This window comes from Harpegnathos saltator, unplaced genomic scaffold, assembly GCF_003227715.2.
Source record: "Harpegnathos saltator strain DR-91 unplaced genomic scaffold, Hsal_v8.6 scaffold77, whole genome shotgun sequence".
NCBI lineage: Eukaryota > Metazoa > Arthropoda > Insecta > Hymenoptera > Formicidae > Harpegnathos > Harpegnathos saltator.
In genome coordinates, this window is record NW_020230615.1 from 228,871 (window position 1) to 241,471 (window position 12,601).

The 12,601-nt window shown below is 58.3% G+C and overlaps 1 protein-coding gene across 1 annotated transcript in view; it reads left to right on the top strand.

The window, feature by feature from the left end:
• Positions 1-12,601, top strand: part of LOC105186242 (mucin-19) — a 53,364-nt gene that overhangs the window by 2,082 nt on the left and 38,681 nt on the right. The window contains exon 2 of the mRNA XM_025306203.1: positions 6,345-8,014. Within this exon, the coding sequence (XP_025161988.1) occupies positions 6,713-8,014 (1,302 nt within the window). The 5' untranslated portion in view covers positions 6,345-6,712. The remainder of the gene's footprint in view (positions 1-6,344; positions 8,015-12,601) is intronic.

The following is a 12,601-nucleotide window of genomic DNA, read 5'->3' on the forward strand; positions in this document are numbered from 1 at the left end:
CGTAATGTTTCATGAGACGAGATTTTCCGACCGCACGCGCGCCTTGCAGGTTCCTCCTCGACGGCGGTGTTTCGTCTTGACCGTGAACGAACGTTGAGAAACGGCAACGTGTGTAGGTTGGATCGGAGGTCCGAAGTAGTCGTTTGCGCGGCGTTTTTGCAACGCGTCATTATGGGCGATTAGTTACTTCCGATTTCGCGCGAGAATGTTTAGCGGAGACTTCGTCCCCGTCGGATCGCCGCGGCTATTCGTGCTTTGAGTTTCTTTGTGTCGGTGAGGATGCTTCGGCAGCCGGCTCTCATTAATGGCTCTCATTAACGCGATTAATCTTATATAACATATCTACGGGACAGTAAGTGGCGAAGATTGCGAAATTCGCTTTTCATTCTCGTTTTCTTTCTCGTGCTCCTCTCGCTCCTCGGATTAGACGCCTTTGTAGGCGACGGATCAGGCGTGAAATTGCAGCGCGGAAAAGAGCGAGACGCAGTGCGTGTCGCAGCTAGGATATTCACCGTCGTGCAGGACGCGTCGGCCCTGATTGACGATTCTCCTTAGGTAGCGATCCGATCTGAAAGCGTAAAGCGACTAATCAAACTATCCTCAGTCTTCGCTGGTTTGATGGGTGATCGATAAAAGTAGTTAAGGATGGATATAGCTGGTCGCATAACTCCTCTCGGCTAAACAAAGTTACAACGAGACCGGAATACCATTGTGCAAATTTGCTTGCATCTCGCGCGCGCGCGCGCGATCCGGTTTCCCTCGATCCTCCGGCGCCGGGGAAATAAAACACGTCGCTCGGATGAAGGGATTTTCGTGGGTCTCGCGGCTATAGATGCTCGTCGCGACACGACACGACGCTTGCTCCGGGTGGTGTCACTTTGCGGCAACTCGAATACATCGCGCTAATTACCCGGTCCGTTATAATCCCCGTCGTGCGCCGAGCGAGACCCACCTGAAATTCTGCGCGGCTGACTGCTTGCCGCATGTCAGAGACAAAACGTGTCTATATCGATCGTAAATTGTCCCGACTATCGTCGCTTTACGGAGTCCTCGCGGAGGCCGCGCTTGTCAGCTCGAGTCCGTCGCCTCGCGACCCGCGAGGTCGTCGGAGCAATTGCCCGTCGGCGCGATCTTTCAGCCGCAACGACAGTGCGCTCGGGCTGCTCTCGCGCCGAAATCGACGGCGCCTCGCGATTTCCGTAGTCGCGCACCGACCAGCGTTCTCGTCCGGCGATTTTACCGTGACTCGCGAGCGCCATAATTAATGGAAAGTCCCCCTGGTCACCATCGCGGTCGAGAACTCAGCGGAATAACGGACACTGCGACGGAGAGCGGCTTTTTACGCGACCGAGATCCTTGCTCTCCTCCGAGTCCGGTTGGCGCGTAGAAATTTTTTCCCCGGCGAAATCGCTCCCGCTCGCGATTAATTTAATTCCGCGGCAATTATCATCGATATCGCCGATGATACTCCTCGCAAAGCAAGCACCGATACATCCCACACACGCACACACACACACGCATGGGTATCTGGCGTTTCGCGTTAAGAGACAAAGCGCGAGTTTCCAACGCGCACGCAATAAATTTCGCTCTCGTTTGCGATAACAAATAAAAAAAAAAAAGCGCGTCCCGCTCGTGCGGACGGTTAAAATAGCGGTCGCGAATTTGCCGATTGGCCACGAGACGCCGTTACGAAAGCGATCGACGGGTCGGCGGGACGGGGAGGTGGAGGAGGAGGAGGAGGAGGAGGAGCAGCAGCAGCAGCAGCAACAGCAGCAGGAGGATGGTGGTGTCCTGCGCGGGAAACGGATAACCGAAACTGCCGCGTATGCACGCGTACAACGGGTGGGCGTACGTGGTAATACAGTGGCCATGCTGCGAGCTTGATTACACATTGCGATCACGAGTGTCCCACGAGCGGGCGGACATAAGGCCTTTTGTCGCACTATGGCCTGCGGGCAGGAAGCACGTAGCGTGACACCCGGCCGCTCGGTGTGCGAGCGGCACCCACATTATACGCCGAGTAATACGTACATGAAGGGAGATAGAGCGAGAGGGAGAGAGAGAGAGAGAGAGAGAGGGGGGAGGTAGGGAGGAAGAGCGATATACAGAGAGAGAGAGAGAGAAAGAGAGAAGAAAGAGAGAGAGAGAGAGAGAGAGAGAGAGAGAGAGAGAGCGACAGGCCGCCGCGGTAAAGGGGGCAGGAGGTTGAATCGAGGTGCAGGAGGGGGACAACGGACGGTAGGGGACGCGCTATAATACTCGGTGGTGGTCCCATGCCACTACGTGACTTGTGTGCGGCTCTAAGCCGAGACATATCGCCGTCCCGGGGCCCCGTTTCTGCCACCTAAAGGAGCGCGGATATATCGCGCCGAGGCCATTATACCGGCTACCGTGCCGGACGGTTCGATCGGCCTTATTGAATTAGCTCTGCCCTCGCACGTTCCGCCGCGCCGCTTGGGTTTGTCTCCCGATTGTTCGTCGCGCGAGTTATCTAAGCGCAGTCACCGCGGCCAGCGGTGTACACCACACACATCGGCTACGGTGGCTAACCTAATCGGGTCAACTATTCGCGTGAGCGTGGTTCTCTTGGCCGCGCGCGCGCGCGCGCGAGAGTTATCTCCTTTTTTCCGGGGCCCCGCTTGTTCCTTTTTCTCTCGTCGCGGGCTCTCTCCGCCCGGAAGAGCCGCGAACGTTTGCGAACGGGTAGGGTCGCGCTCGGCGAGCTCGGAACACGCCGCGATAACTCGATTTAGAGCCTCAGCCGCTCTGGACACTCGTCAAGCTTTTTTTCCCGGGGACATTTATCCAGCTGTAACACGCTCCGAACGGCGCGATTTCTGGAGAAAAAGAAGCTCGCGCGAGAGTCGCGCGCGCAGCGTCGCTCGCAGCGGCCTGATGTTTCCACCTCGACCTAGACGAGCTGTTGATACATCCCGGACGGGATTTCGATGCGATTTACCGGAGAATATTTCCCCCGCTTTAAATCATCGACTTTAGCAGCTCGGAGTCGGCGGCGTGATAACGAGACACTCGTCTCTCGCTTTGAACCCGATGAGATTTATCGATCACGTTTGATCCTTACTTTTTCGACGTATCCCGACGTTGCGACGCAAGCCGAGGATATATCATGTCGACGTTCCCCGAGCGATGTCCAGCCGAGGAGGACACTTTCTCGCAATCCAGGACCAGGGACGTCCCTTTTCGTCGACCGCCGCAGGTCGACTTTATCCGCTTTAGTCTCCCCATTGATTACGTCTGCGAGTTTGGTCCGCTGGCACGGGCTAAATGCGGCTGCGGTAGTTAATAGGTACTTAATCGAACCATTAATTAAGGCTCTCGAAATAAGCCTTTTCGCGCGCACGTGCACGCGCACGCGTGATCGTATCTCCGCGCGGGACAATCGCGCTGGTTATCTGGCGGTGATATTCCCGCGACTCTTTTTTATCGTATTTCGTGTTTACCCTCGCCCCCTATCTCTCTCCTCCCCCCTCTCCCCCCTCTTTCTCTCTCTCTCTCTCTCCCTCCCCCCCATTCTCCTTCTCTTCCCGGCACTCCGTCATTTGAAGGAGTCCACGTATACCGCGACCCGGCCATTATGCCAGCCACCGTGCTAGACGCTTCGATCGGCCTCATTGAATTAGTTCCCGCCTGTGGGCTCGTTTCTCGATTGTCCGGCGTAAACCGCAGAGGCCTGCCATTTTACTCGGGGAACCCGACGGACCGGCCGGCCGGCCGCGGCCGGTCGGCTCGCTGATTGACATTCCCGAGGGCGGTAATCGCGAAAATAAGAACTCCGTCCCAATGCCAGAGACCCTCGCGTGACTGACTATCGGAGCGATCTAAAGCTGAAATATTTAAGGATATATCCGTGGTCTGTTATAAATGTAACATCTCTAAGTATAACCCATCTTTATCCTGAATTCAGGAATCTCGACTGTGATTCCGTCGTCTCGCCGGCGTACCCGGCGACCTTAAATCAGTCACTGAGCCGCGACGACGTGTCCGACGAATGCATAAACTCGCGTTTATAAATTAATTAGTCGCTACAGAACGCGATAGGGAACTAGCTTCTCGCGCGCGCTCCGTCTTCCGTGCAGATTCCTCGATCAAGTCAGCGTCGATTCTTAATGTCGATGCAGGCCAGACGCGTCCCAGTCCCGTGCCATTCGCGACTGGTATTTCGCGTCTCTTCTTCTTCTTTACCGTTTCTTTTTTCGCCCGTCAGCCAGGAGAAACCTGCGGCTGCGCTCGCGAGACTATGCCGCCGATCGTCGTGCTCGTTGAACGTGTCCTGCCACCATCAACGATTTACGCATTAGCGCAAGGCCCAAGGCCGACGATGGAATTGGCCGTTTCCGCGGCTTCGCGCGAGTGTTCACTTTCAAGTGATATCCCTTTGCCGCAAACAGCCCGCCGGTATTCCGAGGATTATCCAGTTTCAGCGTGTACGACCTAAGGGCGCCCCAAGTATCGTCGGCTCGGGCCGCTCTGTGTAGCGTAGCTGTCGATCCGGACGCGCCGATCGACCTTATTGAATTAGTTTCCGGCTGCTGGCTTCGCGCTGGCGCCGCGATTGCGGAATGTACGTAGCTATTATTCGGCCGCGCTCGCGCTCCGCGCGATACGTGATCCGCGAAAGCGCTCCGCCGCACTTTGCGCACGAATCCGTCCGCTCCGCCGCGTAAATTTATATTCAGCGTAGCGAGCGTTTAACGCGGCCGGGAGAAAGAGCACGAGGGAGAGAGAGAGAGAGAGAGAGGGAGAGAGGGAGAAAGAAAGGTGGGTGGGTAGAGACTCGCGGAAAGAGCGAGCGAGCGAGCGAGCGAGCGAGCGCCGGCTTTTTATTGCGAGCGCAGAAAAATCGTTTGACGGTGGAAGAGAAGTTTCATACATAATTCAGCTCTCAACTCGGCCGCTGTATGGAGCGACGGCGCGACCGACGCTTCGGCTTATCGCGTTTAATGACTCCGCAGACACAACGCGCATCTTTCTCTTTCGGCGGCTGTCCACGTCTCGAAAAATTCTCGAAACGTAGCTGGGGGGGTGTCCGCGGCGACACGAAGGACGCGACGGGACGGGACGGTCGTGCGCGATCCTCGCGGGACCACGATGCTAGGTGGAACGCGCTCGTCGGAGGGCGTGACGTCGAGGGTGTCGACGTGCAGCCTAGGGATGAGAGAAGCGTGCGAAAGGGGGTGGCTTCATTTTTAGGTCGTTATACTCATTATTTTCCTGTCCCACCGACGGCCAGCCGCTTCACCGCACGGGGCCCAGATCGTTCGATCGGGGCGTTGTTTTTTTCGTCCTTTCTTTTTTGTCGCCGATGACACACACACACACACATGCGCATATACACGAACGCGCGCTGCATTTTTCGGTGTGGTGCCGAGCGTCCGGATGCGTCCGCGCGAGGCGGAAAAATGGCCCACGCGCGAAAGGAAGGCCGTGGCGGACGGCTAACCGGTTCCTCCACTTATAGCGCGTCCTCCGAGCTTAATTATGTCAGCCTCGTCGGCTATCCTAGTGCCGTTCTTGCGAAAAGTTCTTGTGTCCTCGTATATGCCATAAACGCATGTATAATAACACGTTGTTTATAATTGACGTCGGCGACGCCGACGAAGAGGCGCGAAGCTTCCTCTGTCTCAGACACGAACGAGCGATATTGCCGAAATGAAAGTTGGTCAGTCGCTTTTCATTCGTCGTGCATCAGCGCGGATTGAACAATGCAAATCGCTCCCCGCAAAAGTGTACGAGATAGAGATGTGTCAGCGACTTTGTCAGTGCCCCCGCAGTGGCGAGTTTCGAGACGTTGAGAGTCTAAGTAGGTCGGGAAACAGAAACCGATAGCGCATCTCCGCTTTAGCGACGATTTTACCATTTTGTCTCAGTCTCGAAATAAATAGCTCCTGCGCCCGACACTCTCTCTCTCTCTCTCTCCCTCTCCCTCTCTCTTTCTTTGGCTGCTAACAGGTCTACGATCCTCCCGTCGAGTAAATTCAATAGAGAAGTCTCGATCGGATCGGGCGCAAAGCGGAGATTTCACGGCGGGAGTTTTCGCGAGGTGGGTGCCCCGTGCCGTCCGTTCCGTTCCGCCCCGCCCCGCCCCGCCCCACCCCGCCGTGTCTATTATCGGACAGAAAGTGGAAGGCGACGGGAGTCAATTTCCCGAGTGAATTTCTGCCGTGTATTATATCCGAGCAGCTATAATCTACTTCTCCTACTGGCGATAGTCTCCACCCACTCGGCTAGTAGTCCATTAGCGGCGCCCTCGCTTAAACGTTTCCGCCGCTTAATTGCGCATAGCTAATTTTCCTCGTCACATTTCGTCCCTCTTTTGTTTCCAGGCGCAGCATCGCCGCCGCCGCCACTGCCGCCACCGTCGTCGTCGCCGTCGTCGTCATCACTACCACTGCCACCAGCACTACTGTCGCCCCCCCAAAGGAAAACAACGGGGGGTTTCGGCAACAATTTGGTATCATTAACAGCATCGCCAACGACTCGCTACCTGAGCATCAGGTAGTCGACGTGACGACGGACGTCGTCACGCTGTTTTTCGTGAGTGATCGTGAATGGTCTCAGTGGTGTGACTGTGTGTATCTCTCCTCGCCATCAGTGGCTCAGTCAGTGTCCATGTGTTCGAGTCGGTTGTGCTCACGGCACAGTCTTCAAGGCAACACCGACCGTGGTAGTTAGACGATATACGCGTGCTACAATGGCCAGTGCGACGGTGATGGGTCTGCGTCGCAGAGCGCCGGTGAACAACTCGCCAACTCCTTCCGGCCAGTCGCCGGCCACGGCGACGAGCGGCACGTCGTCCAGCAAGCGCTCGAGAAGCGAGAACAACAACAGCCCGTCCCATGGTAATCTGAACTCGATGAGCGGCAACGGCGGCTCGCGAGACGAGCCGCCGACGAAGAAGTCCCGCGGGACTTCGACGAGCGGAGCGAAGGGTAGTAGTGGCTCGTCGTCGTCGTCGTCGTCGTCTTGTCCCTCCTCCTCCTCCGCGTCCCTCACGTCGTCGTCCGCCACCGCTACTTGCTCGACATCCTCCTCTTCCACCTCCTCCTCCTCCTCCTCCACCGTCGCTGCCGCATCCTCGTCCTCGGTCACGAGTACCTCGGCCGACAGCCAGAACTCGAGGAGTCGCGGAACTTCCGTCTCGAGATCGGCCACTCAGACGAAGTCGTCGTCTACGTCGACCGCCGCCACGGCCGCCTCGGCGGCGGCGGCGGCGGCGGCGGCGGCCGATATATCGAACGGCTCGGTGCTCTCCACCAACAGCTGGCCGACCACGTCAGACGTGGCGTCCTACGCTTCTGTGACCGGGTTGGGCTTGACGGGCGGACAGACAGCTGGTCTCTGCGCCGGAAGCCTCGGTATACCTCCTACACCGATATCCTACATGTCGACCTCTATGGCGACCTTTGTCGGCAACGCCACGAATCTCGGCAAGAGCTCGTCCGTCTCGTACCTCGACATCTCCAACATGACCGGTGGCTCCTTGGCGTCCGGCACCGCCAACTCTCTCAACGGCGGTTACCCCGCCAACGGCGCCGCGGTGGACGCGAAGAACGGCATGGCGATGCCTCCTTACGCGGGGATGCCGGCCTCGGGTGTGAGCAACAACGCCAGCGGTGCTGCTCCCTACGGAGGCATACAGAAAGGACAAGCGGCGAACGGCGCCGACGGGAAGCCCTCGTCGCGGAAGTTCCAAAACGACACTATGTTCAACACGTATCAGCCGTGGGTCATCAAGACGTACGGCGACCTGGCCAAGACGAAGACCATCACGATCAAGAAGTACGCGCGCATCCTCAGGACATTGCGGGGCGAAGAGGCGAACAGCGCGGAGAACAGCAAGTTTCGCTTCTGGGTCAAGAGCAAGGGTTTCCACATCGGCCAGCCGGAAGGCTACGACGCGAAACCGGCCGACAGGATTATCGGACGTCACGCCGTCACGAACCCGGGATTGGATCCGCCGCTCTACGTGCCCACGCAGCTGCCGCACAACAAGGTAAGAGAGTACGTCCAAAGCGGATTATCCTTCCCTGTAATCGCTCGCGCGCGCGCGCGCACGCGAGAACCGACGCGGCGCGTCTCTGTCTTTCCCTCGGATGCCGCCGTAATCGCTCGCAGCCAGGAGGGAGCGCGATGAATTTCGCGAGCGTTTGCGAAAGTCGTCGTCTCTCCGTGATAAAGCGCGTCGATAGCGCGGCGGAGAGAGACCCCTGCGATCGGCAAACGAGACGCGACAGATAAATTGGGCGCTTCGGCCGCGCGCGCGCGCGCGCGCGCGGAAATGCGGCGGAGATTACACGGCCGACTTGTTCGTGGACGACGACGACGTCTCCTACTTACGAAGTCTCAGATATGTCGAGTATTCGCGTCGTGCCAAGTGGGAGGGGGGGGGGGAATCTCGAGTGAAACACCGCTCGTATTTTTGCGCGACCGACGATTCCATTTCTGATCGCGCCGCCGCCGTCGTTAGAGGAGGTCGAAATTTGCATATTAACGCATTAACAGTTTAACGCTCGCATTTCTCATCGTATTTTTTGCGCGGCGTGTACTTGAAGAGCGAGAGGTGATTGCGGAAAATGGAGACAGAGAGAGAGAGAGAGAGAGAGAGAGAGAGAGAGAGAGAGAGAGAGAGAGACACAGAGAGGTTATAGTAATTTCGTTATGCGCCGACCGTACGTGGAACGGTAATAACGTCGCGGGTAACTGTCCTATATTCAGCCGTTCCGTAGATTCCGCCTTCAGTTCCTTATTCCGCGAAAATTGACTTTCGGCCTTTTATTCGCGCAGATTGGCCGTTTCGCGCGCGCTCGGAGAGCGCACCAGCGTGCGGCCCACTGAAATGCGGGCTTTACGGGTCGGTGGATTTATCTCCATGGCGAGTAGAAAAACCGCGAGAAATCTCGGGTGCGGCACGCTCGACAGAGTGCGAGAGAAAAGCGAGAGAGAGAGAGAGAGAGAGAGAGAGAGGGGGGAGAGAGAAAGAAAGAGAGAAGGAAAAAGAGACAAAAGGAGGGAGACAGAGAGTTTGCCGCGCGCAGATAAGGCGGCCGCTTAATTGCGTCTAATTATGTATATACGCGCGTGCAACGGCGCGGCCGGTGGCCGACGCCGCCGCCGTCGTCGTCGTCCGCCGCCGCCGCCGCCGCCGCCGCCGCCGCTGCTGCTGCTGCTGCTGCCGCCGCCACCGCTACCGCCGCCGCCTCGTCCGATGCTCTGTCGGAGAGGGGAAAACCGTCGGTGCAACGGCGCTTCGATCCAGTTGTCGGAGCTTTGCCAAGTACGGAGAGAAAGAAAGAGAGAGAGAGAGAGAGAGAGAGAGAGAGAGAGGGAGGGAGGGAGGGAGGGACAGGGAGAAAGGGAGGAAGAAGGAGCGAGAGAGGGTCCGTTCACCACGCCGTTCGCCAGGTCGGTCGGTCGGTCGGTCTCTTTGGCTTCCGCAATTTTCTATCCGCGGCGCCTCCACGGGAATTCGGCAAAAGGAAAGCCGCGAGAACCGCTCCTTTCCCCTCCTGCTTCTCTCTCTCTTTCTCTCTCTGTCGCCCCCCTTCCTCCCCTCTATTTTATCTATCCGTCTGTCACCTTTCTCGTGTGATACGCCACTTTAGGGCTACCCGATAACGCGTTAAATTACTTACGGCAGCGCGCCGCGTCATCGCGATGCCGTATCGAAGTACTCTGCAGCTCCGGATATTCCGGGAATATCTCACGATTTACTCGCTCCGGAATGTCTTGATTAAGTCGTCGCGTTCGCGGATAACGAAGCGGCAGCCTAATCTGTAAAATCGGTTTATATCTCGACGATCCGAGGGCAAGTCCCTCGGCTGGGTAAGTACCGGTTAGGCGCGACCGACTCACGGTGCATCGCCCCTTGGACGCGGATCGGAATCACCGAGTCGCGCGATCGTGAAACTTTTCTCTCAGCCCGTGGCGAGTTTCTTTCGCTAATTCGACGCGCGGGGAGATCGCCGGCGCGCCGCGCCGCGAGTGAGTCATCGAAAATCGCCGCGCGACGTACGCATCGTCCCGCCATCGGCGATTGTTCCCGTGAGCTGCGCCGCGCCGTGCCGTACGGATACGACGGACGGGGCCGCGTTATCATCTACGCGTATCTGTGAGAGGCGTCGGAACGTGGTGAGCGAGACGACGCTCTCTCGCGCCGTGCACTTTTTCCGCGTCGCTCCATTACTTTTCACTCGATCGCGAGAAGCGGACGCTTTCACAGTTCTCCCTGCTTAACGTAGCATACTGCTACCGATCTCGCGTCGGAGGAGGAAAAAGGGAAGGGAAAAAAAGCAAGACAGACACTGCGACTTCGTCCGAATCACCGTCGAGATTACAGCCTTGTATCCGCCCGGCGTATTTCCACGTCGACAAATCGCCACCAGCGGATTTTGCGCCGCTGCAAAATCACGTCTGGGTTCGTGCGGCGCGCCGCGTCCAAGTTCGTCTCGTATCGGCGATTCGTCGCTACTCGCGTCGCGTTTTCCGCGATCGATCTCGCTCGTTACGCCACGGGAATTACGGGGTAATTCGGGGGTAATTTGTATTTTCGTTTCGCGTGTATTTCAATCTCCCCGCAAGAAAATCAAGTTCTCCTTCTCCTCCTCCTCCTCCTCCTCGCTGAGGGATGTAATTCACACGGACGTGGGTAACCCGACACGAGGACGTCGCACGCGAGGAAAAAAAGGAGAAAGAGAGGAGAAACGACAGCTCTCGTGACATCTTTCTCCCGAGCCTTTCTAGAAACGCGCGCGGCTGGCTCTATCAGCGCGGCGCGGCGTGGCGAGGCGGCGGTAGCCGACGTGCGATCGCCGCCGTCGCGGTGCCGTGGGAGTCCGGGCGCCGGCGGGAAGCGGCGCCGCGCGCGGCGCTCTTTTTCTCACGGAAGGAAGAAAGAGCGCGACGGGGAGCGCTTAGAATTCCGCCGGCTCCGCTCGCCGACCATCCATCGATCGGGATTCAGTTCCGGGTGGTCAGAACAGAAAGAGGATCCATCCTCTCTCCTCCGTCCGTTGCGCCCAGCATCGGCATTCACGGTATTTTGCGTGCCTTCCAGTTCCTTCTCCCCTCCTAGTCTCCTCGCCGTCCCGTCCGATTTCCGTCCTTCAGCGTGCGTTCGCTCGCTCGCTCGCTCGCTCGCTCGCTCGCTCGCTCGTTCGTCCGTCCACCAGTTCGCAAAATATCGCCCGCTTGCGACACTCATTTTTCACGGTTGACCGTCGTCGAGGGCCGTGAGATAACAACGGCGTGGAGGAAAGGTCCGCCACCGCAATATCTCTCACGGGAGGAACCCTTCTCTTCTGCTCCGCTCGTTCACTCGCTCGCTCGCTCGCTCGCTCGTCCGTCCGCCCTTCTTCACTCGCCGAGGGTGGCAGAAGAGTAGGTCTGGCCGGCTAGTCATTAGTCACTTTCCGAAGCAGAGGCACAGACAGGCCGCGGCTCTCTTCCTCCCGCGCGCCTCGCTTCCTCCTGTTCCGCGTCGGTGCCTCTCTCTTTCTCTTTCTCCTCGCGCCGCTCGCCCGCTCTCTCTCTCTCTCTCTCTCTTTCTTTCTCCCTCCACATCCTCGCGCGCCTTCTCGCTCCTTCTCTCGCTGCTCGTCCCGCTCTGTGTACCCGTCTACCGGTCGGTCGCTCGCACTACTCTTCTCTCGCTCTTTCCCTCCGTCTCTCTCTCTCTCTCTCTTTCTCTCTCTCTCTCTCTCTCTCTCTCGGTCTTTCGCTCACTCGCTCTCTCGCTCTGCCGCTTCGTCTCTCGCCGCGGGGTTCCGTGCCTTCCTCGTGCCTCTCGCGCGCGCACGGTCTCTCCACACCGGCCACCCTTCCTTCTCCCCCCATGCATCCCGCCCTCGCTTCGACTACGAGACTCCGACTCCGAGACCCAGAGCGGTAAGTCTCCCCTCTCGGGTTCCGTCGGCTGTGGCTTCGAGACGTTCTCGCTTGCTCCCCTCGCAGAAGAGAAACGCCGCCGTCGCTGCTGCCGCCGCGCTCGTGTTCGCTTCCTCTCCCGGTGCTAAGCCTCTCGCGCGTCTATCTTGATTGAGAGGGAGCGCTGGCGTCTCTCTCTCTCTCTCTCTCTCTCTCTCTCTCTCTCTCTCTCTCTCTCTCTTTCTCGCGTTTCTCTGTCTCTCTCCGTCCTCGTCTCTCGCAGCCGCGCTGCGGAGTAAGAGAGAGAGAGAGAGAGAGAGAGAGAGAGAGAGAGAGAGGGAGAGCGAGAGAGAAAGCGGCCTTACCGTGCCTATGGTGAGCCCGACGAGGACGTAGCGAGAGAGAGGTTGTCATTGATCGTCCCGACTGCGGCTCACGAGCCGCTAAAGGTCCCGTACAAGCAAGGGCCCGCCGGCATGTAGACGCGGCGATGTTGCGTGCGTCGTGTGTGCGCGCGCGCGCGCGTGTGTGTGTGTATGCGCGCGCGCGAGCGCAAGCGAGCACACGTGCGTAAGCGCGCTCCGTCCGTTTCGTGCCTGCGTGCGTGCGACGACGAAAAGCTTTTTCTCCCCGCGCCGCTCGAATTGCAGTGTTATTAGGTTGGTCGCGCCGATCAGATATGTAATGCAACGCGACGCGGCGCGGCGCGGCACGGCGT